Raw genomic sequence first — 27,238 nt, forward strand, 5'->3', positions numbered from 1 at the left:
GTGTGTGTGTGTGTGTGTGTGTGTGTGTGTGTGTGTGTGTGTGTGTTTGTGTACACTTTTGTGGGTAGGTTGGGAAGAAAGAGGGAGGGGTGGGAATGAAGCCCACTCGCATGGATGTTTATTCGTTTGTTCTAATTAATGGGTGTGCCCATGTCATGCCTGTGTGTGTGTGTGTGTGTGTGTGTGTGTGTGTGTGTGTGTGTGTCTGAGAGAAAGATGCATATGTGTGTGGATTTTCGTGTGTGTGTGTATATATGTGTTTGTCTATGGGTGTGGATGTGTGTGTGTGTGTCTGTGTGTGTGTGTGTATGTTTGTTCCTTTTTGTACATTAGATGCTACTTGTACTCAAAAGAGAGTTGTGAGGCCAGGTAACCCTAGATGTTTTTTGTGTGTATGTGTCATGCTTAGTGAGTGAGTATGATTGTAAGTGTGTGTAAGTGATCGTGTGTTTTGTACTAGTCTCTTGGCAAACGTCCCAGGAGTGATACATCACGTCACTCTGCTCGAGGCCAGAGTACAGATCCTGGGAGACTACTGCACTCCATTCTCCTCCTAATATACCAGTCCAATCCAGGCTGAAGTACAAGATCTAAACAGCAGTTACCACGTCCGCGTGGATGTTCTGATCTTCTGGTCTTTCTGAAGCGTGAGCTGGGGCTGTGGGTGTCCTGCCTCTCCCTGCTGCCTGTCTGCCTGGGTGCTGTGCACTCAGCCTGAGGTCATGCTTGTTTGTCTCAGGGGGAAGTTGTGGGAATCCGTAAGGAAGCTGTAATAGAGTCCCGGCTGTCCCACCCCTGCCTGTGCGAGCCCGCCGGGGAAGGAGGAAGATTCGGATCTGGGTCAGATGGTCCTGTTAGGTGCACGCAGGAGGCCAAGCGAAGTGTTCTGTGTCCTCTGAGGGAGTGGGCAGCTCTCTTTTTTCTTGTTCCTTCTCCTTTACACTCTCTCTCTCTCTCTCTCTCTCTCTCTTTCTCTGTGTGTCTTTTTAAATTCAATTCAAGTTCAGTTCAATAGTTCTGTACTGGCATAACAAATATGCACAGTTCTGTTGCCAAAGGCATTCACATTGGAATGATCAATAGACATAGAATAAACAACAATGGTGTAAATGCTCCCAGTAATAGTCATAATGATAATATTCTAATAATATTCTAAGAAGAACACCAAGCACATATGGCAGCTTCTCCTCATCAGGGAGATGTTTGAACTCAGAGGACAAGTCCCTCATTTTGTTAGAGTTCTGATGAGTAAACTTTATATGAGTGCAGCTCTGTTTGGATCTTATTGCCAGGACTGTTTATGTCTTTCTCTATGGCAACACAAGTGTTAGTGTAGTAGTGTTAGTGTAGTGGTAGTGTTTGTTAATCTAGTGTTTGTTTGTCTGCCATTCTCTATAGTCAGGCGGTGGTCACTGAGTCTGTACTTCGTCAGGTTGGACCTCGGTTTTGGATCAGATAGTGTTCTTAGGTAGTCTGCCATACTGTACTGTCGATATAGGGCCAAATGACACTCCATTTTACTTTTGCCCAATAAGTAAAATTGTTTTGTTGAAGTTGTTTTGTGATTTGGGTGATTCTAATTTTGTCAGGACCAGCTGAGTGAGGAAACTGTTCTTTTTGTGTGTGTTAGTGTAGTGTTAGTGTAGTGTAATGTAGTGTTAGTGTAGTGCTAGTGTGTGTTAGTGTGGTGTTAGTGTGTGTTAGTGTTGAACCTTGTGCTGCTGTGCACCTTTAATTCTATAGAACTCTGAATGTAGGGCCTCAACTGGTTGGTCCCATTAGCTGAGTTCCTGATTTGTGAGTGGGCCTCACACCTCACAGCCATACAGGACAATTGGTTCAATTATAGATTTAAATATTTTTACCATATTTTGATTATTTGACATATTTGATTATTCTCTCTCACTTTCCTACTGGCAGACTGTGAATAAAGTGTTTTCCACCTGCCTTTCAGAAAGGTTATTTCACAAAACCAGCAGCGTGTGTAGGTCAGGGAACAGGAAGGCCATACGTTAGCCTCACGCCACTAAAAGCTAGGCTGAAATCCACATCCCATCAAAGACCTGACCGAGGGTTAGAGAAAGGCAGAGTAAGTGAGGGTGAGAGGTGACAGCTGTGGGTGGTGGTGCTGGTGGTGCTGGTGGTGTTGGGCTCAGTGTCAGAGAAACGCTTGTGCTTTCTGAACACGCGGCCCTCGGAAGCAGCACTCAAGGGACGTGGTGTCCTGACAACCGTTGGAGAAACAGCACACGCTGAGACACACGCTGCCATTTCATGTCACTTGGCAGCCAGGGGTTATTCTGCAATAGGTTTGGTCCGCTTGCGAGTAGAACATGAGGACGTGCTCTCACTCTCGCCTTGTATAAACACGGAGTGTTTGTTTATCACACAGTGAAGCAGTCAAATCTTAGACAACACCGCTTCACTTTCACACACAACACACCCCCCCACCCCACCACCCCGCCCCCGCCTGTGTACAGAGGCGGGGCCTAGCTTGAGTAACCCAACACCTGCCCTGTTCAGCCGTGTTACTGTAACAGGCTAAACAGCCTAGACCAGCACTCACACACGCTTCACCGCATACTTGCTCGTCAGAGGAACGCGTGGAGCAGAGTGGGGTTTGTCTTCCTACATGCCTTTACCTCCTCCGCTCCGCCGGCCGAGAGGAACCGAGTGAGTGTGAGGGAGAGGTCCTTCCTCAGCCAGACACACCGCTCCTGGGGATTTGTGAAGAGAAGAAGGAAGGAAGGAAGGAAGAAAAGAAGAAAAGAAAGAAAATAAAGGAAGATTGAGAAGTCTCTTGGGCAGATCGTGCTGGATTCATATATCCATGTGGTTGAGTAAGTGAACTTGGCTTCTGTCTGTCAGCCCGCTGCCGGATATGTCAAAGGAGGATGCGGGAACCGCTGGAGATGGGTCGAACAAGGCGGACTCCCGGGACGCCCAGAGCCAGGACAACATTGTCCTGGTCCAGATCGCCAGCCTCTCCATGGATATGTTCACTCCCGGAGACTTCAAAGGGAAGTTCAGGAAAATCCAGCCCAGGAAAAGGCCCACAATCATCAGAGAAGGCACAGCAGGTAGAAGCTCGGGTCACTTCACGCCGTACCGTCACATTCCCAGAAAGCCCGCTGTAAATCATCAGCTATGAATGATCTCTTGAAGAGGTCAGCTAGCTCCTGTTAGTTTTTGAGGGAGTACATGTGTTTCTGTAGAAGTTAATTAACTTTCGTGATTTTACATGTCTTGTGAATCCAGATTTTTGTTGTCTTTTGAAATAAAATATAATGGCACCCCTGTTGGAACGTTCTGAGAGGAGTTTCACTGTGGCGTTCAGTACGCACTATAGCACACGTTCAGATTAGAAAAACGTAGCCTCAGTCTAATTAGTCACCCATGCTTTCTAATTTCAGTACTTTGGCACTACTTTGGAAACTACAGTGTGTCACAACACTGTGATGTCATTACAGAGCAATGTCAGTGTAATGTCAGTTTCAGGTGTTACTGCTGCCTTGGGTGTGATGTCTGGGTCTGCGTTGCTGTTTTTCCTGTAATAGATATACGTGGAATTGATGTGAAAAGGGCCAGGATTATATCGGTAGTGTAAGTCAAACTATCCTGACATTTGTTCTGATGTCCGTGGTGGGGACATGGCGGCCACGGGGCTGCTGTGTGGTCTGTGGCCCAATGGTGTCCGTGGTCTGGTGCCACTGGGAACGGGCCATCAGCGTCCACGTTTGCACACTTACATGAAGACATGTGCTCACATAACTGAAAGAGGGGCCAGGATTCCTCTGACCTGTCCATGTACAGAAACGAAAAGGTGAGGGGAACCGTGAATACAAACTTAAAGAGAACTTGAAGGAGATGTAAGAACTTGGAGGAGCATTACACTTTTAGCATAACAGACCTGCAACTAGACCTGCACTCGGCGGTAATACCATAAAAAGGGCGGGAAAGCCACTAAATGCTGAAAAGAGAAAGTTAATAAACTCATCAGCATTTATGAATCCACAGCTCACGAAAAAACATATGATGGTAAACATGGCTGTCTGGCCGGAGGTTATGAGTTGTGTTTAAAATGCGGTGATCTGAGGAGCAGAGGGTAAAACTCAGCGGTTTGCTCTTGAAGTCCTTGGCTGGGAGCGTGTGTGTGTGTGTGTGTGTGTGTGTGTGTGTGTGTGTGTGTGTGTGTGTGTGTGTGTGTGTGACAGTGCTGGCCTTGTCAGAGCCCTGTACAGACAGGTGTGGAATGCCTGAGTTTCTGAACCCATGGGGAACCCTCGCAGTGGGCTCACTGAAGAGTCTCTTTGTCAAAGGGAGTTTGGTTTGAAAGCAAACAGGGTTCTTGTGTGTAGGGAGCTGGCGTTTGGGCAAGGAGAGCTGGAGTGGAAGCCAGACCTAAATGTAGCAAGGTACCTTAATCCAGTTAGCAAAACGTATTTGTGTTTACTGCCAGCCGAGTTGTGTGTCAGTGTCTGTGTCATTGTCAGTGCTGGGCTAAAAATCTTGATAAATGTCAGCTTGATTAATGTCAGCTGGTGTGGGTCCATCCAGAATCATTCGGTAGTCCCTGGATGACTGTTCCTGAGAACAATTAGAGCACAAGCCCGGGGAACCAACACGTCGCTCGTGGTAAGCGACACGGAGGAAGCGGGCGTGGTGGTGAGCAGACCCGTGTGTTTGTCTGGCTGCTGGTGTCCTCTGTGCCAGAGATGAACAGCTGGCATGTGTCTGCCCACACTCTGCGTGTCCTGAATGCAGCGAGGCTCTCAGAAAGGTTCGCGGAGCACAAGTGTGGGAGAAAGTCTGTGAAGAGAGACGAGATCAGACGCCTGCTACTTCATCAGCTGTATATGCACCTGTGCTGCAAAACCAGATGGTATCTGCAAGGGACTATAAGCCAATCAGTCGTTACTAACGTTGTCGGCTTGCAAGGAGAACTCCTTGTACCTGAAACTGTGCCTGGACTCCTTACTTGAGTTTCGCTGAAGTTTAGCTGAAAAGCTTTAAAAGCTCAGTGACGGTGGGTGGTGAGGTAGCAGCCGTGTAGAAGGGTGGAGCTGGTGTGTGAGTGGTGTGAGAAACGAGGCAGCTGGGATCACTCTGAGCTGGCTGAGAGGACTCGGCAGTAGCAGCAGAGTTCGGCGAGGAGTCCCAGAACTGTGGAGTCATTCTTCATCTATGGCCAGCACAAACACCGTCATCAAAACGCATTTTTCCTATTTGGTGGATTCTCCAGTTTTGAATATATCAATGGCTGTATTTACATGGGGAGGTGTGAGGTTCTTTGTGACATTTTTAAAGATTAACCAAAATTCTCTCTGTGACCTTTGCCATAACAAACTAACAGCGTCTAGCAAGTTTCCTCTACAAATATGAGGCTATAAGTAACATTAATCATAGAAAGTCACAAACGTTTGTATGGTACAGTCTGATCAAGACCACATATCCCCTGAAAGGTAGTTGGACTCCAGCTCTTGTACTCACTAGTGTTTCTTACTTTGTTCCACATCTCCAGTAGTCTCCAGTGGTACTTCAGAAAAGCCGTTGTTACAATTTGCATTCCAGCCAAGCAGGGGCAAGAATTTTACAACTGACCATTTGTGTGAATACCGAGAGCACCCGATTAACCAGGTGCAATCAGGCACAGATCCTGCTCGGATGTGACTAACGTCTACAGCCACACCTGCCTCTGCGGATTAGGCTGGATAGCACGAGGGCGGGACCAGGTGCAGGTTCGTTGCCTGCAGGCACACCTGTCTTCAGAGATGAGGCTGGACAGCCCAGTCCTGGGGCACCCTGGGTCTTCCCCACACATGTGCTGTTGGGTCTACAGCTGGCCCGGCTGGAGCTCTGCTACCACTGAAGGGCCTGAAGGGTTGAGGAATCTGTCTGCTGCCAAATAGCGGCCATTATCAAGGCTATTTAGTTCCAATTAGTGCTTTTATCTATTTTTGGTTTGTTGATCCAGAGGAGAGGAAGAGTTAGAACTAAATGGTCCATACAAAAAAAAAAAAACAGTAGAAAAACGAGAACATCTTAGAAAGATAGTAAAGTGGCTTTGGTCACCTGCCAAATATTCTTTACAGAAGTGCAGTCTAACCGCTTTCACATGGAAGCCATTTGTCCCCGAACTTGTAGGTCTGCATGTTCTTTTGTGCTGTGTGGAGAGAGATAAACACAGGCCTGCTGTGCATTGTGGGAATTCCACTGCTGATAGTCATCAGTGAGCAGTGCCACACACAACTTGCTTGTTCTGCTTACAAAATTGCGCTTGGAAATTAGGGCTAAACTATTTTGTCTCATGACGACAGTTCGAATGAAATCATGTTTGTTTGTCACAAGCTGCCACAGACTGTTTGTCTTCTGAAACGGATCCTCGGCCCTTATACGGGTGAGAATCGTCGAGTTCAGTGTCCTCTCTTCTCCACAGGTCCATTCTTTACTGTCTCTTCTCCTATGGAGAGACTCCGAATGCTGAAACATGAGTATTCGATTTCATTGTTTATTTTTGTCTTTGAGCCACGCCCATTGGCGAGCTCCCCGCGCCAGTGCGCAGAGCCTTTAAGCGCCGTGTCTTCACTTTCACCACCGCCTTCCTTCACTTGGTGTCTTCAACCCATGTGAGAGTTTATGTAGCAACGCTGCTGATGCTGGAATCCAAGCAGAACTCGGCGAGGGCCTCGTAGAGCGTGAACATACAGGAGCGCGGTGACGTCACGGAGGAAGCGTGAACATACAGGAGCGCGGTGACGTCACGGAGGAAGCGTGAACATACAGGAGCGCGGTGACGTCACGGAGGAAGCGTGAACATACAGGAGCGCGGTGACGTCACGGAGGAAGCGTGAACATACAGGAGCGCGGTGACGTCACGGAGGAAGCGTGAACATACAGGAGCGCGGTGACGTCACGGAGGAAGCGTGAACATACAGGAGCGCGGTGACGTCACGGAGGAAGCGTGAACATACAGGAGCGCGGTGACGTCACGGAGGAAGCGTGAACATACAGGAGCGCGGTGACGTCACGGAGGAAGCGTGAACATACAGGAGCGCGGTGACGTCACGGAGGAAGCGTGAACATACAGGAGCGCGGTGACGTCACGGAGGAAGCGTGAACATACAGGAGCGCGGTGACGTCACGGAGGAAGCGGTGAAAAGCGCGTCCAGGTGCCAACGACTACATTCCCTGCCAAAGACCGTGCGGCCAGTCGAGTGTGATGACGAGCTCTGGCACACGGACATTAGTCGGTCTGGACGTGACGTGGGGAAATGATAGTGCTTTTAAATGCTGTTGGTCACAGAAGTGTCACTCCCAGCACACGACGACAAAAGCCGTGTGATTTGTAGCCAAGGGAAGCTGCTAGGCATGCAGGCTTGTGAATAAACTCATAAACATAAACATAAACACACGCGTAAACACATGCATAAGCGGCATCCTTCTGCCAGTCCCTAATTACACATGTAAACACCAGCGTGCATGTTTGTGCAGTCCTAGCAGAATGGCCCGCATTGCCACTGGCCTGCGGAATGTCCATATCTGTTTCCTATCTGACTGCAGTTTGGTGTGTCGACCAGCAGGGGGCTGGTGATGCGATCCCCTAGTCCCACGTCTGCCTTTCACAGGCTCTGGAGAAAGCAGCGCAGGTCACGTGACTTCCAAACATACACACGCCCCTGCCTGGGAGCGGGTTTGTGCCGCTGAATCGTGTTGACGATGGTCTCCGAGAGCCGTGTGCTGTACTTTCCCTTCTGGTGGTTAAGGGTGGGGTTTGGGTGGGGTGAACTGCTCGAAAAGCACCACTGATGTCACCATGGACAGCATGGCCCCTCCATGCTGCAGCTACCACTTTATTACCCATAGTCCCAGTGCCATGGGACTGGAGGCTTGGATTATTAGACCGCCAATGTATGTTGAGCTTGGGTCCTCTTGGGTGTCATTTATCCTGGGTCCTCTGGGATGTGATTTGGCCTGGGTTATCATTTAGCACTCTTGAATTGCTGCCCCAAAGATTGAAATGTGAAGGATGTGTAAAGTGTGGTGTGAAGGATGTGAGACGGTGTGGAGTGTGGAGGATGTGAGATGGTGTGGAGTGTGGAGGATGTGAGATGGTGTGGAGTGTGAAGGATGTGGCGTGTGTGAGATGGTGTGGAGTGTGGAGGATGTGAGATGGTGTGTAGTGTGAAGGATGTGAGATGGTGTGGAGTGTGGAGGATGTGGAGTGTGTGAGATGGTGTGGAGTGTGGAGGATGTGAGATGGTGTGGAGTGTGAAGGATGTGAGATGGTGTGTAGTGTGAAGGATGTGAGATGGTGTGGAGTGTGGAGGATGTGAGATGGTGTGGAGTGTGAAGGATGTGAGATGGTGTGGAGTGTGAAGGATGTTAGATGGTGTGGAGTGTGGAGGGTGTGAGATGGTGTGGAGTGTGGAGGATGTGAGATGGTATGGAGTGTGGAGGATGTGAGATGGTATGGAGTGTGGAGGATGTGAGACAGTGTGGAGGATGTGAGATGGTGTGGAGTGTGGAGGATGTGAGATGGTGTGGAGTGTGGAGGATGTGAGACGGTGTGAAGTGTGGAGGATGTGAGATGGTGTGGAGTGTGAAGGATGTGAGATGGTGTGGAGTGTGGAGGATGTGAGATGGTGTGGAGTGTGGAGGATGTGAGACGGTGTGGAGTGTGAAGGATGTGAGACGGTGTGGAGTGTGAAGGATGTGAGACGGTGTGAAGTGTGAAGGATGTGAGATGGTGTGGAGTGTGAAGGGTGTGAGATGCTGGTTGTTTGTGTGATACTGCGGATGTAGAGTGAGCCTGCACGCCACCCTCTCCCGGCTCCATTACTGGCTGTGCAGAAAGTGTAATTAGCCCCGCCCCCTTTCCCTCTACACTTCCTGCTCTCATTCGTCATCTCCCTGTATGTCTCAGTCGTCCTTCTCTCTCTCTTCCTCTCTCACACAAGCTCTCTCTCTCGCTCTCTCTCTCTCTTGTTCTGCGCATGCTAGAAGAGCCTCAGATCCAATCCTGTTAGGCGGAGAGACAGAGTGGATGAGACTGTACAACAGAGTGCATGTGTGTATGAGGGCGAGTCGCTGATGCCCTGTGCTGACGCAGGATGCGATAGTCCTCTGTGTGTCTGTGTGAGGAGGCCACGCTTTCTCTCTCTCTCTCTCTCTCTCTCTCTCTCTCTCCCTCTCCGCCACACATCTCTTCTGACTCTCATTCGTCCCTCCGTTCCTGTGTCGCCGTGGCGACACAGCAGACATGACCAGCCAGCAGGACTCGGGCTTTTTGGAGATCAGCATCAAATCCCTGCTGAAGTCTTGGAGCAGCCGTGAGTACCACCGTACTTACACCCCGACATGCAGCGACACTGTGGCGGGCACGGCGGGCACACGGTGGCACAGGGCAGCACACGGCGGCAGTTACAGTGGTAGCCTGTGTGACGCTCCTGCCGTGACATGTCTTATCTCCACTGTTTGTAGTGACAACGTCATGCACACGGAATAGTCAGGTGCATTAGGACGGGCTGTTAGCTTTTTCTCTCTCCCTGTCTCTGTCGCTTTCTGTCCTGACGTAGATCTTGTATCTGTCTGTTCATCCATCCATCCATCCATCCATCCATCATCCATCTTTCTGTCTCTTTTTCTCATCTTTCACTTCCCTGCAACTCTCAAGGTTGTTTACCCCTCTCTGTACACACTGTTCAATCTGTGGAACCCTGAGGAGAGGCTGGGTTCCTCTTGTCAACACACACACACACACACACACACACACACACACACACACACACACACACACACACACACACACACACACACCACACACACACACACAACATGTTCTCTGTGAGCAGGTCTTGTTGTCCGTCGCTGTGCAGCTAAAGTGGATGCGCCGCTTATGTAACAGCAGCAGGAAGGAATGTGTTACTGTGCTGTAATGATTGGTGCTTTGGTTTAACATCACATGACTGGCCATGCCATCTGTAACACTCACGTAGCGATGCACTGCTCTCCTCCACCGTGTGTGTGCGCGCATGTGCGTGTGTGTACATCTCTCGGATCGTTGTTATCGGGTGGACGTACCTGCTGCTAGCTCCGGGTGAACAGATGAGCACAGTTATGGGCACGTCCCATGTGAGGAAGCCATCTTGTCGTCCCAGTGCGGTGGGTCCTGCCCCCATGTCGGTAACACACCTTCTGCACAGGACACGTCCACTGTGCAGGACACGTCCATTGTGCAGGACATGTCCACTCTCACAGCGTTGGCTGGGCGTGGACAGGAGGCATGCTAACAGCTCTCTCCTCGATAGGCAAATCTCAACAAATCGCTCAACAGCCTCTCGCTCTCTTCATAAACACACACACACACACACACACACACACACACACACACACACACACACACACACACACACACACACACACACACACACAGATACATATTGCTTCCCATTTTCTCAGAGCTCTTGCCCGTAGGAGAAGGATTGCTGCTAGGGTAGAGGATGACACAGGGCACAGTCAGACCTTCCTTGTTTATTTGGGTGGGTCCCCAGTCCTGGTCATTTGTGCTAATTGCTAAACCTAAGGGATTATGCTAATACCCTGAGCTACGCACCGTTAGCATCCCTGCACACTCCACTGCAAACTTGCACTCCGCACATCTCACACGGATGACGTACTGCGTGTTCGCGGTACGCTGTTGATGTGTGTCAGAGTCATATCTTACACATCGCCATCTTAAGCATCTGGGTTTGCGCTGGTGATGTCATTGGCGGTGGAGACAGAGGCTGCCAGGTGTTTGCCAACCTCTCGATCCCATATGCATGGATAACCATAAACACCCTCACACACACGTGTGCGCACACACACACACGGAGCGCAGTGTTCGGTTTGCAGCCTCTTACAAGAACATCTTATCTCATGGTTTTAAAGTAGTGCTTCTCGGGTGTCCGTACACACGTACACTAATGGAGAGACTGGCATATGGATAGAGAGGAAGTATAATGGTGGAATGTTCTGTGTTCTTATGAGGGTGAATGTTTGTTCCTTTCGTTGGTCTTTTTCTTAGTCCTGGACATGGTGACATCAGATTCATATAGTTCCATGAAGAGGGCTTGAGCTGTGTGGTGTTGTGTGTGCATGTCTGTAAGGCTGGGGCTGGAACACCAACAGTGTCTAAGGTGTTCTGTATTCTAAGGTGTTCTGTATTCTAAGGTGTCCTGGGTTCTAAGGTGTCCTGGGTTCTAAGGTGTTCTGTGTCCTAAGGTGTTCTGTATTCTGTGTGTGTTCTGGTTTCTAAGGTGTTCTGTGTCCTAAGGTGTTCTGTGTTCTGTGTGTGTGTGTGTGTGTGTGTGTGTGTGTGTGTGTGTGTGTGTGTGTGTGTGTGTGTGTGTGTGTGTATGTGTATGTGTATGTGTATGTGTGTGTGTGTGTGTGTGTGTGTGTGTGTGTGTGTGTGTGTGTGTGTGTGTTAGGATCATGCGGTTTCTATCAGGATGATACTGTAGTACAATATTATGGAACTTCTGAAACAACCATGAAACAATTGTTGCTTGAATGTGAGATGCAGACGTCAATGTTCCATTTGGCTGGGACTGTGGGGCCAGTGTGTGTGTGTGTGTGTGTGTGTGTGTGTGTGTGTGTGCATGAGGGTGTGTGCGTGTATGTGTGTGTGTGTGTGTGTGTGTGTGTGTGTGTGTGTGTGTGCACATGCAGTCATGATCCAGTGCCAGGTCATATGTGCTCATGGTAAAAGAGCGTGTATGTATTCAGAGCATGCTTGTGGGTGTGTTCGTGTGTGTGTGTGTGTGTGTGTGTGTGTGTGTGTGTGTGTGTGTGTGTGTGTGTGTGTGTGTGTGTGTGTGTGTGTGTGAAAGAGAGATGAGGTTAAATATAGCCCAGCATTGGCCCTCCCTCTTCTCTCTTTGGGCTTTGCTGAAATTCCAGCCTGACCTTCTCCTCAGAGAGGGCTCTGCTATCACATGAGGAGTCACAGAGGAAGGTGGTGTTTCCCTCAGCCCTCCACAGCACAGCAGCTCCAGGGCCCCGGGCCCATCTCACCTCTCTCCCCACCGCGCCGCCCACAGCCTGGCCTCGCCGTGTGGAGCGGGGACCCCCTTCAGGAGGGCGCCATGGATGAGCAGCTGTATGGAGATGACATGGAGCTATCGGGCTGATTTGGACAGGATTATTGGAACCGACCCGTCTGCGTCACGGAGATGATATGAATCCAGCGGGCTGGTTTTGTGGGATTATTGGAAGAGAACCAGTCCTGTTGAGGGGATGACACTGAACTAGGTGGCTAGATTTTGTTGCGGGATTATTGGACCAGACCCAGCCTCGGTATGGAGGTGTCTCCGGTGCGCTGGAGCCGGGCGAGCGTCATCAACTTCATCAAGGGCCTGGGTAGGTGCTACACCCGAGTCCCGGGTCCTGCAGGCCCAGGCCCGAGTCTTTGGGCGGGCGTGTTTGTGTTTGTGTTCGGAGTTGTTGCCACGGACGGAGATTGGACACAGATATGTTTGAGAGTTTTTGTACTTGCGCTTGTGTGTGTGTGTGTGTGTGTGTGTGTGTGTGTGTGTGTGTGTGTGGCTGTTTCTGTACCCTGTTTTGAGGGAGGATGCATTCTGGAGATTCCTTGTTGCATGGGCCAAATGGATAAGGCAGGCCAAACATTTTGCGAGTGCTTCTGAGCTGCACCCTGCCTGACCAGGCCGTGTTAGTGTTAGAGCAACTAGAGCCTTGATCTGGAAGAAGACATGTTCTATTATGATGTGGCCCTCTAAGACGGAGGTGTCAGCGGTCTCGGTGGGTTGGACGCAGCTGGTGGCACCGTACGCCATGTTTGCTTCTCTGTCCTTAAGAAGTAAACACTGGGTGTCGCTTCCTAAGCTGCCTGCTGAGGGAGAGTCGTCCAGTATATCTGAACCCCGAGACCTGCTGCTGCTAACACAGAACGCTCCTGTGCTGCCTTCACTAATGTACACCGCCCCTGACCTGCCCCGCTAATGTACACCGCCCCTGACCTGCCCCGCTAATGTACACCGCCCCTGACCTGCCCCGCTAATGTACACTGCCCCTGACCTGCCCCGCTAATGTACACTGCCCCTGACCTGCCCCGCTAATGTTCACTGCACCTGCTAATGTACACCGCCCCTGACCTGCCTGCTAATGTAGACTGCACCTGCTAATGTACACTGCACCTGACCTGCCCCGCTAATGTAGACTGCACCTGCTAATGTACACTGCCCCTGACCTGCCCCGCTAATGTAGACTGCACCTGCTAATGCACACCGCCCCTGACCTGCCCCGCTAATGTACACCGCCCCTGACCTGCCCCGCTAATGTAGACTGTACCTGCTAATGTACACCGCCCCTGACCTGCCCCACTAATGTACACTGCCCCTGACCTGCCCCGCTAATGTACACTGCCCCTGACCTGCCCCGCTAATGTACACCGCCCCTGACCTGCCCCGCTAATGTAGACTGTACCTGCTAATGTACACCGCCCCTGACCTGCCCCGCTAATGTACACCGCCCCTGACCTGCCCCGCTAATGTACACCGCCCCTGACCTGCCCCGCTAATGTAGACTGTACCTGCTAATGTACACCGCCCCTGACCTGCCCCGCTAATGTACACTGCCCCTGACCTGCCCCGCTAATGTACACTGCCCCTGACCTGCCCCGCTAATGTTCACTGCCCCTGACCTGCCCCGCTAATGTAGACTGTACCTGCTAATGTACACCGCCCCTGACCTGCCCCGCTAATGTACACCGCCCCTGACCTGCCCCGCTAATGTACACTGCCCTTGACCTGCCCCGCTAATGTACACTGCCCCTGACCTGCCCCGCTAATGTTCACTGCACCTGCTAATGTACGCCGCCCCTGACCTGCCTGCTAATGTAGACTGCACCTGCTAATGTACACTGCACCTGACCTGCCCCGCTAATGTAGACTGCACCTGCTAATGTACACTGCCCCTGACCTGCCCCGCTAATGTAGACTGCACCTGCTAATGTACACCGCCCCTGACCTGCCCCGCTAATGTAGACTGCACCAGCTAATGTACACTGCCCCTGACCTGCCCCGCTAATGTAGACTGCACCTGACCTGCCCCGCTAATGTACACTGCACCTGCTAATGTACACTGCCCCTGACCTGCCCCACTAATGTAGACTGCACCTGACCTGCCATGCGAATGTAGACTGCACCTGAACTGCCCCTGCTAATGTACACTGCCCCTGAACTGTCTCTGCTAATGTACACTGCCCCTGAACTGCCCCGCTAATGTACACTGCCCCTGACCTGCCCCATTAATGTAGACTGCACCTGACCTGCCCCGCTAATGTAGACTGCACCTGAACTGCCCCTGCTAATGTACACTGCCCCTGAACTGCCACTGCTAATGTACACTGCACCTGAACTGCCCCGCTAATGTACACTGCCCCTGACCTGCCCCACTAATGTACACTGCTCCTGAACTCCACCTGCTAATGTACACTGCAGCTGCTAATGTAGACTGCACTTGCTAATGTAGACTGCCCCTCAACTGCCCTGCAGCATGTACATTGTCTCTGAACTGCCCCACTAATGTACACTACCCCTGAACTGCCCCTGGTAATTTAAACCGCCTTTGTACTACCACTGCAAGTGTGTAGACCTTTGCAAATGTAGACCACCCTATTTCTACTGCCACTAATGTAGACCACCCTGCACCGCCACTGCATAGACTGGTCAAGCACAGGTGCCACTAACATAGACCTCCGTTGGCTAGACAAAGCGAAACCCTACAAGTGTTGCGGGGGGTAGTTAACCAGCTCAAGTGTTGCGGGGGGTAGTTAACCAGCTCAAGTGTTGCGGGGCGTAGTTAACCAGCTCAAGTGTTGCGGGAGGTAGTTAACCAGCTCAAGTGTTGTGGGGGGTAGTTAACCAGCTCAAGTGTTGCGGGAGGTAGTTAACCAGCTCAAGTGTTGCGGGAGGTAGTTAACCAGCTCAAGTGTTGCGGGAGGTAGTTAACCAGCTCAAGTGTTGCGGGGGGTAGTTAACCAGCTCAAGTGTTGTGGGAGGTAGTTAACCAGCTCAAGTGTTGCGGGGGGTAGTTAACCAGCTCAAGTGTTGCAGGGGGTAGTTAACCAGCTCAAGTGTTGCAGGAGGTAGTTAACCAGCTCAAGTGTTGCAGGAGGTAGTTAACCAGCTCAAGTGTTGCAGGAGGTAGTTAACCAGCTCAAGTGTTGCGGGGCGTAGTTAACCAGCTCAAGTGTTGCGGGAGGTAGTTAACCAGCTCAAGTGTTGTGGGGGGTAGTTAACCAGCTCAAGTGTTGCGGGGGGTAGTTAACCAGCTCAAGTGTTGCGGGAGGTAGTTAACCAGCTCAAGTGTTGCGGGGGGTAGTTAACCAGCTCAAGTGTTGCGGGGGGTAGTTAACCAGCTCAAGTGTTGCGGGGCGTAGTTAACCAGCTCAAGTGTTGCGGGGGGTAGTTAACCAGCTCAATTGTTGCGGGAGGCAGAGGCGGTCTTTGCATAGAGGCGTTGCTAGGCAATTGCCTTGGGCCCCTCCCACTGTAGGGCCCCCTTGTCTAGCTAAAGCCAGGTTCACACTACACGACTTTTCAGTCGTCAGGTTTTTGTGCCGTTCGCACTACATGACTGGTTGTGCTGTAATCGCGAGTCTTTCAGTTGTTGTGGCTTTCACACTACATGACTGATCGGTGACGTGGGCTCACGAATTAAACGACTGGGGAATTGCCGACTCATCTGGCTGCCGTCCAAAAACGCGAGAACACGAAAATGAAACTCTCGCGAGAACCAGCAACACCACGTAGAAGAAAAAAAACTATGTACATGTACTCCACATTTTCGTTATTATTATTATTATTTTTTTTTTTTTACCGTTTAACCACTCCATAGTCCCAAATTGCCAGAATTATTTAATCTCTCCGTTGCAGTGAACATAGATATAGTCAATCGCACTATTTCTCCAGTGCTGTCACAATAACTTAAACACAGTGTTGTAGTAAAGTTGTATGAAGCTAGACGCTGCTGTTGACTCACAGTCGCCGACTGGGCTACATATTAAACATGCTATAGATATCTGCCGGTCGCGATGAGTTGGCGACCACTCGGCGAGCGTCTTTCAGCAGTTCACACTACACGACTGAGCGAGCGCCGAGTGATCCCCGATTTGCCTCCGACCACAGTTTCTGTCGGCGATCTACAAAAACAGTCGGCGACTGAAAAACCAGCCTAAAATCGTGAACCTGAACTTATTTCTCGCATATTAATGTTGATGGGCCCCCTAGCTAAATTCGCCTTGAGCCCCCAAATTGCTAAGTCCGCCACTGGCGGGAGGTAGTTAACCAGCTCAAGTGTTGCGGGAGGTAGTTAACCAGCTCAAGTGTTGCGGGAGGTAGTTAACCAGCTTGTGGCTCTCAGCGTATCCATTCGTGTCCTTGTGTGGCTTTCAGCCCGTGGCATTGCGCACAAGAGGCTGATCATGGTCCTTCTCACGACAGACGATGTGAAAGTGAACGAGGGGGATGAAGCTGCGTGAATGACTCAGCAGTGTTTCAGCACTCAGCAGTGTTTCAGCACTCAGCAGTGTTTCAGCACTCAGTGCTTTAGTACTTCATGCTCGCTGATGTTGCACCTGAGCAGGATGCAACTGCAAAGTTTGTCTTTATCACGGTGTATTATTTCAAAGCAATGACACTGTGATTCAGGCCGGTGAAATGACTCCCTGCACCGATAACATTTCCGCACACTTAGTAAGGAATCGCTCTCTACTGTACGGCAGACGCAGACGTAGCACTGCTCACATCTCAGATCTGTTTGTCCATTTGGGGAAGAGCTTGGATTCCGTGTGCGTCTTGTGAGGCGCCTGAGACCGGTCTATTCTAGGAGACGCACGTCACGGCGCCTGTTCACGAGCGTGGCTCCCTGTCCTGTGACCTTCCAGCCACCTCACATACACACACACACACACACACACACACACACACACACACACACCACCCCCCCGGCAGCCAACAGCCCAGCAGTGACTTGGCCGTCCCTAAAATGAAAACACCAGCTGCTCTCCTGCCTGGCCTCATGGCACAGAGTGGGGAAGCCGTCTGTGGTCCTGACCAGTAAAGCTCAGAACTGGCTACTGCTACGACTCACTTAATGGGGCCTTTTGTAAAACCGCAGGCGTCCATCAGGGGCTGCAGGGGGGGGGGGGGGGGGGGGGGGCTCCACTGTGGTAACGCCGTGTGTTTGTGTGTCCAGCGTCCCCCATAGGAAAGCCCTCCGTCCCCCAAGTGAGCAGTGGCCAAGGTGAGAGGAAAGGTCCAGTCGCCATGGTGCCCGTCGTCGTGGACCCTGAGAGCAAACCGGGCGAGTTCGTCCTGAAGAGCCTCTTCGCCAACTTCACCATGCTGTCCGAACGCAAGATCCGCATCATCATGGCCGAGCCGCTGGTAAGAAATGTTCAGTCAGGCTACGAGTGTGTGTGTGTGTGTGTGTGTGTGTGTGTGTGTAAGATTCATGTCCTTTGGCTTTTGGGAAATTGCTGGCCCACATACATGAGGTAACAAACTTCAAAGGATTGTGTGCAACCTCAATAACCCACAGCACAATGATCCTCTCACCTCACAGCAGGTGAAGCCCCCAGTATTCACTCATGTGGGGCTTGTGCCTCGCCAGCAAACACCTTCCACCTCCACCACCTCCACCTTCCACCTCCACCACCTCCACCACCTCCACCTTCCACCTCCACCACCTCCACCTCCACCTTCCACCTCCACCACCACCTCCACCTTCCACCTCCACCACCTCCACCACCTCCACCTTCCACCTCCACCACCTCCTCCACCTCCACCACCTCCACCACCTCCTCCACCTCCACCTCCACCACCTCCTCCACCTCCACCACCTCCACCACCTCCACCACCTCCTCCACCTCCACCACCTCCACCACCTCCACCACCTCCTCCACCTCCACCACCTCCTCCACCTCCACCACCTCCTCCACCTCCACCTCCACCACCTCCTCCACCTCCACCTCCACCACCTCCTCCACCTCCACCTCCACCACCTCCACCTCCGCCTGTGCCTGTGTCAGTGTGCTTAGTTCAGCTGAGTGAGTGGCAAAGACGAGGAACGGGATTGGCTGAGGAGACGACACACCCCACGTTAGGCGTTCCACGTTAGCAGATCCTTCACACACACATCCTTGTACGCGCACACACACACACACACACACACACACACACACTCACACGCGCTCCTGTACACATGCCTTTTGGGTTCGCCCCTATTCCCCTACCGCTTAATGGTTTAGCTCTGACATACCAGGGCCCAGTCTTCAACCTGTCAAGCCCTGCTAGAGAAATGTGTTTCCAAAGCAATAACGTTAACAGCTTTTCTTAACAGCTTTTTCTTGTTTGTTTTTTTGCCCCGACCGTTGTTGAGAGTCTGGACAGACGGGTCCTGCTCGTCCTTGCTCAGCAGGACAGGCAGGATGGCTCAGGAACGCTGTCGCCGCGTTGAGTCGTCCCTCTGCGTCTGATACGCTTACGATCACATCCACTCACGCGTCTTAAGGAAGAGGTGTGCGTCTGGCCTCAGGTTACCCGTGTAATTGTTTGCCTTTTGAAACACACACCCTGCTCCTGTAGCCGAGAGCGATTATTACTAAACCAGAGAAAGTGCATTCATCACAAGCCTGTCGGAGCAGCAGGACAGAGGCCGGGCCTCCCCCGCTGTGTCCCGTGTTGATTTATCTCGCACCACCAGCACCCCGCAAGGACCACTGAGCTCCTGTTCCCGTTGTACTGGCTCAGGTTTTCCCTTTTGGAATGCAGGACAGGCGGTTCTGGTGGACAGGACTGGACTTCACCCTGACTCAGCATGTAACTCACACCGCACTCACACAGGCATCCCAGGAAACAGGACGCTGTAGACCCCTGCTCAACACTGTATGACACTTCACTTCACTAGTGCCAGTGTGTGTACACTCTGACTGGATTCATTCTCTTCTTCACATTCACATGGGAAATGTGCTCTGAAATACCATAACTGTGTATATGCTCCAGGTATATGTTGGCATCTTATTTTATATGAATGCACAAAGCTAAGACATATTTAAATAATTCTACTGTAATGTGTTCATATGTTGGGGAAGTAACACAGCGCTAGCTTTAGTCAAATATCAAGCATGTAAGCATATCCCAGGTGACTTAAGCCACAGTGCTTGACATAAGTAGCTGTGTATGATTGATGTGTGTGTGTGTGTGTGTGTGTGTGTGTGTGTGTGTGTGTGTGTGTGTGTGTGTGTGTGTGTGTGTGTGTGTGTGTGTGTGTGTGTGTGTGTGTGCGTGTGTGTGCGTGTGTGTGTGTGTTTAACTGGGTTAATGACTCACTTTTTGCCTCATTCTTCAGGTCACTACTGGGTAACAGAATAACACACTTCATTTTGATCACACTCCCAATACCACATTATTCATGTTTGCTTTCTCATGGTCACTTTCCCAAGTCATTTACAATAAGCATGAATGCTAGAAGCCTTGTGCTTTACTCTGTCTGTGTAGAATTATGGTTTATGGTCTGGTGTCACTGTGCACTGGATTTCAGGAAATTAAGGCGTGATGCAATAAAGTGTTGAAAGTACAGGGAAAGTCAAATCTGATCTGATACATCTGGCATGTAGCTGTGAGATGTGTAGCTGTGAGATGTGTAGCTGTGAGAGGTGTAGCTGTGAGATGTGTAGCTGTGAGAGGTGTAGCTGTGAGATGTGTAGCTGTGAGATGTGTAATTGTGAGATGTGTAGCTGTGAGATGTGTAGCTGTGAGATGTGTAGCTGTGAGATGTGTAATTGTGAGATGTGTAGCTGTGATATGTGTAATTGTGATATGTGTAATTGTGATATGTGTAGCTGTCAGATGTGTAGCTGAGAGATGTGTAGCTGAGAGATGTGTAGCTGTTAGATGTGTAGCTGTGAGATGTGTAGCTGTGAGATGTGTAGCTGTGAGATGTGTAGCTGTGCGATGTGTAGCTGTGAGATGTGTAACTATGAGAGGTGTAGCTGTGTGATGTGTAGCTGTGAGATGTGTAATTGTGAGATGTGTAGCTGTCAGATGTGTAAATTCCAAACTTTCAAAGAACTGATCAGATGTCTGATTCTTTTCCACAGGAAAAGCTGCTCACTAAATCTCTCCAGAGAGGAGAAGACCATCAGTTTGATCAGGTATCTGGGTTTATGGTTCAATAGGCATGTGCAAACAATATTACAACTGTATTAATATTCAGTAAAATATCTGATGAATTAAGAGGTTTCGTCAAATTCATTTTTATGATTTATTATTATGATTATGATTATGATTAGTATGATATTATTCTTATGATATGATTCTTCACAATACAATGGATAATAAAAAAAAACTCTTCCATAGTATCCAATATTAAAAGTTAATGAAAGAAAAACGCATTTCAGCTCCAGAAAAACTTGTGTAACAGGAACAGTTCCAATATCACACTTTTCCATTTATAGTATTTTAGTTGGTGATTTCCCAGTATTTCCCAGTATGGCAGTACAGGAGAATGTTGCTAATGAGAAAATATACATTGGTCTCTGTTCATGGGAACAAGTGGGAACAGCAGTAGAACGTTAATCACACGTCACATGATGACCTATCATCCTTCATCTCCTCCGCCTCCGTGCTCCTCATGTGTGTGAAGTTACGGTTCATGTTAGTAATGATGGAGGGGGTTGTGGGAATGTTTTGGGCTCCTTCACTGGTTTTTTTCTTCCTCGGTCTCTCTATAAATAGCTCCTCCTAGAGCTGGTGACGCCTGTTGGCTTGGGCAACCTCGGAATTCTGCCCTGTCCCCACCTCAACTCACCATCAGAACAGTGGCCTCAAGCACTATGGCTGCTTGTGCGGGCGCGCGCGCGCGTGTGTGTGTGTGTGTGTGTGTGTAGTGGGACACTGCCTTCCCTGTTCACCTCACAGCAAGGAGGCATGAAGGGGAATACCAAGCAGTCTACGTGCAGACACCCCTCCCTTCCTGTGTTTGGTTTAGCCCATCCACACCCCTCCCTTCCTGTGTTTGGTTTAGCCCATCCACACCCCTCCCTTCACCACTTTGGCCTGAATTCCTCCCTATAGTTACAGGCTCGTGGAAGGGCTCCTTCCCCACTCCCTCACGCAACTATTTCAGTCAGTGCAGTTTATAGATCATAATGCTGAGGAAGCAAATTTATTTTCAATTTATTCTCACCGGAAAACTGCAATAAAGTGTCTATATGTAGCAAATTGATCAAATCTGTGTTGCAGTTACCAACAAGCTCTCTCTAACTGTCTATGTGTCTGTCCCTCTCTCTTTCTCTATCTCTCTATCTATCTCTCCCTCTTTCTCCCTCTCTCTTCTGGACTCTCAGCTGATCAGCACCATGAGTTCCCTGGCTGAATACTGCCTTCCCTCCATTCTGCGTACCCTCTTTGACTGGTATAAGCGTCAGAACGGCCTGGAGGACGAGTCTCACGAGTACCGGCCTCGGGCCAACACCAAGTCCAAAAAGTGAGCTTTCATGCCCCTGTGTGTCTGGAGGCATTAGGCCAACTATCAGCAATCAGCCGGAGCCAGTGTTCAGACAGCTGGGGCAGGAGAAATGCCCTTTTGTCTTGGTGAACGTTGCTGTGCATGTTTGAACAGACATTGTCTTCTGCTTGGATGTACGTAATCATATTTGAACACCTGCCTCATACAGAACATCATAAAGAAGCACTAAGTCATACCTGTGCAATAAACTGTGTGTGTGTGTGTGTGTGTGTGTGTGTGTGTGTGTGTGTGTGTGTGTGTGTGTGTGTGTGTGTGTGTGTGTGTGTGTGTGTGTGTGTGTGTGTGTGTGTAAAAGAGAGAGTGATTAATGTCTGGCATCTGGTTTCACCTGGATCTGTTCTAATCCTTTTACTATCCATCAGACCTCACTAGAATGTATTTTCTCTTCTCTTACATTACTTAAATAGACACACGCACACACACACACACACACACACACACACACACACACACACACACACACACACACACACACATCCACACATGTAGAACCATTATACATTATACACTCTATATACACATACTATATCAAGCTTTTACCTGCAATAAAAAAAAAATCTTAACCTACTGTTAACTGTGAAGAGTGATCAGTTCTAATCAGTTCTATAGCCCGTATTTGCCTTAATGTTTGAAGGTGTCTGTGAGATGCACACTTTGTATATGTGTTTTTTAGTGATAGTGGTTAGAGTAACACTGCACAGTTCTGTCAAAGACTATTTTAGGAAATGCTTTTTTGTTAGCAAAATGATTATAAGATATATAATGCATGGTGTTGAACAGGCAGAATCATTTGATGATTGATTGTATGTATGGCTGAAGATTTAAAGTTGCGTGTGTCTGTTTCTGTTTGCAGTGATGAGCAGCAGAAGGATTATCTCCTGGAGCGAAGGGACTTGGGCATTGACTTCATATTTTCTCTGGTGCTCATTGAAGTTTTGAAACAGGTGGGCTGCGAATGTTTTCATGTCCAGCAAAATGTCACAAACGACCCCAGAGTTGGTCAAATGTAACACGGCGTGGTGAGCAGGCTGACTGCGGTCGGCTGGGTTTGAAGTGTGTGGCGTGTGCACAGAGGTGTGGTTCAGTGTGAGTGTGTGTGGCTACGTCTGTTGCACTGGCCCACGCTGCTCCTCCTTCTCACACAGGTGTGTGTTTATCCTTCTGCCTCCCAGATCCCCCTGCACCCTCTCCTGGACGGTCTCATTCAGGAAGTCATTAATCTGGCTTTTAAGCACTTCAGATATAAAGAAGGGTAAAGATCTCATTCGTCGCTGGTCTCACACACCACAAGCTGATATGGCATTGCTTCAAATACTGACTCTGTTTAAGGAAGTAAATATGTTGGGGAATATGTTATAAATATAATAGGATTATCCTTTCCTGTCTTCATGTCCTCTATATGTGTACCGGGGACATTGCCTCTCATAGTACAGGATTGACGCTTTTAACACAACGGCCATTCCTGTGTGTTGTGAAACCGTGTGTTGTGTGTTGAGCTGTGTGTTGTGGAACTGTGTGTTGTGTGTTGAGCTGTGTGTTGTGTGTTGAGCTGTGTATAGTGTTGAGCTGTGTGTTGTGTGTTGAGCTGTGTGTTATGAAACCGTGTGTTGTGTGTTGAGCTGTGTGTTGTGTGTTGTGTGTTGAGCTGTGTGTTGTGGAGCCGCGTGTTGGTACATATAGTGATTTCTGTTCCACAGGTACCTGGGGCCCAACACAGCCAACATGCACATAGTAGCTGACCTTTATGCTGAGGTGGTTGGGGTGGTTGCGCAATCCAGGTGAGCTCATTAAGATGGGTATTATTATTATCATTATTATTGTTAAAGGTGTATATATATATATAGAATATATATTGGTAGAACAGGTTTACATACCCATAGGGTGGATTTCTTCCAGTTACAGCTGTAGTGTTTCAATGCTCCAGTTTTGATTTATGATGTGGGTTGGTGTGAAGTATCTGGCAGGTCTGTTTGCTGTATTTGGTTACATGGACACATGTAGACAGGTGATATCTTTTCAAATATCATGCAGGGTTTTTCTGCCCCATGAGTGCATGTGGTGTGTTGGGGTGGTGTGCAGCGTGTGCGGTAGGCTAGCCTGCTCCGCTGTGCTGACCTGCTGACCTGCTCTATGCTGATAGTGCTTGGGTGGTTTTCACTCTCTGTGAGCGATGACTGTGATGTAAGATGGAGCTTTAGTGGAAGCCATTATCTTAATGGAGGACGGAGGACGCGTCCACTCGCGTGCGGAGGACTCATCCTGTCAGAGACCTTCATGATGCTTCTTCGTGTATAATTATGTCGGCCTGCAAAGCATTTTTGGAATTTCTGTTCATGCGTGAATGCAAGTAGATAACTCTAAGAACACTACAATAAAAAAAAAAATAAGTAAAGCAGTTTTCAGCAAGCTCTCCATCGGCGAGCAGGGATAGAGACGGAGGAGGGGGGTGGACAGAGTGGGGGAGGGACGGAGGGACAGAGGGAGTGGAGGAGAGTGTGAGGGAGAGGGAGTGGGAGAGAGGCAGAGGGGGGGTGGAGGGAGAGAGGGAGGAGAGAGAGAGAGCTCTCCCCTGTTCCTCCCATTCCAGATGCCATTCTAAATATAGAGCTAAAGAGCTCTCCCTGTCTCAACCCAATCAGATTTCACACACCCACACGCCCAGAGAAACACACAGAAACACCACAGATACACACACACATACACACACACACACACACACACACACACACACACACACACACATTAAGGAAGCACTTCCTTAATTTATACTAAGAGTTACTTCAGGCTCTGTAGAGTTGCTTAGGTACTATGTAGATGGTTTGTTTTCTTCTCATATCCCCCTGTCTCCTGCGTTGAGCATCCCTACGTCGTAGCTGTGTTGTAATAATCCCGCCTCCCTCTCTGTGATCTGCAGATAATTCCTGTAACTGTTCCCTGAAGGGCTTAAACCATAAACACAAGCACAAGAAAATACCAGCACTTTATTTAAACCACTCACAAGCTGTCGTCAAATACAAACGTCGTCCACCAACGTGTCCAGGTCCTGGTGTCAGACACGGCGTTGGCGATCTTCTTACGTTCTCACTCCCTCTGTCAGGTTTCCTGCGGTGAGGAAGAAGTTCATCTCGGAGCTGAAGGAGCTCAGACAGAAGGAGCAGAGCCCTCATGTGGTCAAGAGCATCATCAGCCTCATCATGGGCGTGAAGTTCTTCCGCATTAAGATGTACCCAGTGGAAGACTTTGAGGCCTCCTTCCAGTTCATGCAGGTGCGTCATACACGGGTCCTAAATGCCGCACTGACCTCTCGGGTCAGGATAAGAGATAAAATCAAAGATCGATCAATCAAAGGCCTATCGATCAACGACTGAAGTTCCACATATCATTCCATTCGATTATGATGGCCAATCAGAAGTTAGACGTTTTTAATTTTCAATGTAGCCTCTTCTCTTCGAGCACTGCGGTCTGTTTATGGTCTGATCACTCGCCTGTCTGCGCCTTCACAGGAATGTGCCCAGTACTTCCTAGAAGTAAAGGATAAAGACATTAAGCACTCTCTGGCCGGCCTCTTCGTGGAGATTCTGGTCCCGGTGGCAGCTGTGAGTCCTCGGTGCCCCCACCGCCCCACCCCACCCGGGCCGGGCTGAAACCTCTTCAGCTTTTCTCAGGATGCATCTAATGTTATGACATCAAGGCAGAGGCTTAATGGAAATCTGATCATGTCGAACTTCAATTCTGTGCATGTAACTTGAGAGCATGTTTGTGTGGTATCTCTGGCAGACTGTGAAGAATGAGGTGAACGTGCCGTGTCTGAGGAACTTTGTGGAGAGTTTGTACGACACCACCCTGGACCTCTCTTCCAGGAAGAAGCATTCCCTGGTGAGTGAGCGTTTTACTCCCTGTGTGCCGCAGGCTCGGGGGGGTGGGGGGGGGGGGGGGGGATCTCTTGCTCAGTGGAGCCTGTCTCATAACCAGCATGCCTTTGGCTTCCGCCATGCCCGGTGCATTCCAGCACACACCAGCTCAAGACACAGTGTCTCAATATTTGCTGTGATGCCCATTGTGCCATGGAGACTTCTACCCTTCCACACACAATGGCCGACACATGTATAAATTTCACCACGCCGCCTGCCTGTCTCTTTCCCCTTTGCTGTAAATATTTAAGCCCTTTGAGTAAGTGATGACATGTAAGACAGGAAGGTGTCTGTGACAGGAGAGAACTCCTCAACATGCAGCTCTGAAGTCCCTGTTAACGGCCTCTCTCAGAAAGGGACCTGTGTGGTGTTGTCCCGCGTCTGCTGAGACAGGGCCGTCCTGTTTGCCTGCTTAAGGCATTTTGGCATTTTGTCAGCTTAATAAATATTCATGACAAGTGCTTTCAGATAATCACTAAGCTCATCAACTAAATTCTGCACATTTACAGAAGCAGAGCACATATATATACAGAATAATCTTGGCGTTTCCTGTTAGTATTTTCTGTTTGACATAACACTTCATGTTCTCAGTGAATTGCTGGTTCACTTCTAACAGTCTCTGTCTCTAGCTATAATTTCAGACATTGCAAATCAGCTTGTGAATATGACAGCTTGAGTATGACCATATGAGGAAGGCATGATAAATATAGAGTTTATTCTTTTGCTTGTGTGTGTGTGTGTGTTTGTGTGTATCCTTTTGTGCAGGCCTTGTATCCATTGGTAACTTGTCTGCTGTGCGTCAGTCAGAAGCAGGTCTTCCTCAACAGGTGGCACGTCTTCCTCAGTAACTGCCTGTCCAACCTGAAGGTAAGCCTATCACAGCTGAACACGACCTTTAAATGGTAAACTTCTTCCAGCGTCTCTCGCAGTGACTGCAGCATCAGAAGCTCCTCGTGCGGAGAAACCCCGAGGGCTCGAAGTTTAAGTTCAGAGCCTAATCACTTTCTGACACTATCGCTCTCATTATCTAGTATGTTCGCTTCGTCTGTCATTCCGTCTCGCGCGTCACATCCGTCACGCGCTCACAGCCACATCAGAACCGCCCACTTTCTGTTTCCTTTGTCCCGTGATCCGCTTCACTCTCCTCTCCTCTCGCAACCTTTCGCAATTCGGAAAGGCGGCTTGGCCGGTGGTGAAGTCTTGCTGCCCGGCTCCGGCTCTGACCCCTGACCTTTGCCTCAGGACAGCTGGTGCATGTCTTATGTAACAGTGGTGACATGTGGGATACTAACCAGAACAACGATAATAAAATGATTTAACATATCATCTAACATATCATAACCTTTCCTTTTTAATGTAGTGAAATCAGTTGTAAACAATGAATGGATGTATGGACAAATGAAATCATAAACGAGCTGGACTAATTAAAACAAATGTTCATTCAGAACAAGGACCACAAAATGGCCCGAGTAGCACTGGAGTCCCTGTACCGCCTGCTGTGGGTCTACATGATCCGCATTAAGTGTGAGAGCAACACAGCCACACAGAGGTAATGCAGCAAAACAGCATCTCATATAGTGGAACACACACACACACACACACACACACACACACACACACACACACACACACACACACACACACACACACACGCAAACATACACACACACAGGCATGATAGTGACAACAACTATGATGATGATGATGATGATGAAGGTGGTGATCTTCGT

The 27,238-nt window shown here is 49.5% G+C and overlaps 1 protein-coding gene across 10 annotated transcripts in view; it reads left to right on the forward strand.

The window, feature by feature from the left end:
- The window catches only part of fryb (furry homolog b (Drosophila)), a 64,974-nt gene that overhangs the window by 2,850 nt on the left and 34,886 nt on the right, over nt 1–27,238 (forward strand). For 4 of the 10 annotated variants that reach the window (XM_077020192.1, XM_077020195.1, XM_077020196.1 and 1 more), the window contains exons 1-12: nt 2,542–3,080; nt 17,263–17,453; nt 20,168–20,221; nt 21,416–21,555; nt 22,451–22,541; nt 22,770–22,849; nt 23,295–23,375; nt 24,695–24,863; nt 25,101–25,193; nt 25,375–25,473; nt 26,274–26,375; nt 26,954–27,057. In XM_077020192.1, the coding sequence (XP_076876307.1) occupies nt 2,882–3,080; nt 17,263–17,453; nt 20,168–20,221; nt 21,416–21,555; nt 22,451–22,541; nt 22,770–22,849; nt 23,295–23,375; nt 24,695–24,863; nt 25,101–25,193; nt 25,375–25,473; nt 26,274–26,375; nt 26,954–27,057 (1,403 nt within the window). In that variant the 5' untranslated portion in view covers nt 2,542–2,881. Of the gene's footprint in view, nt 1–2,540; nt 3,081–8,625; nt 9,330–11,946; nt 12,403–17,262; nt 17,454–18,025; nt 18,586–20,167; nt 20,222–21,415; nt 21,556–22,450; nt 22,542–22,769; nt 22,850–23,294; nt 23,376–24,694; nt 24,864–25,100; nt 25,194–25,374; nt 25,474–26,273; nt 26,376–26,953; nt 27,058–27,238 lie in introns of those variants that run through there. The other 6 variants (XM_077020193.1, XM_077020197.1, XM_077020202.1 and 3 more) reach the window with 6 other exon arrangements.

Source organism: Brachyhypopomus gauderio, chromosome 10, assembly GCF_052324685.1.
Source record: "Brachyhypopomus gauderio isolate BG-103 chromosome 10, BGAUD_0.2, whole genome shotgun sequence".
NCBI classification, from domain to species: domain Eukaryota; kingdom Metazoa; phylum Chordata; class Actinopteri; order Gymnotiformes; family Hypopomidae; genus Brachyhypopomus; species Brachyhypopomus gauderio.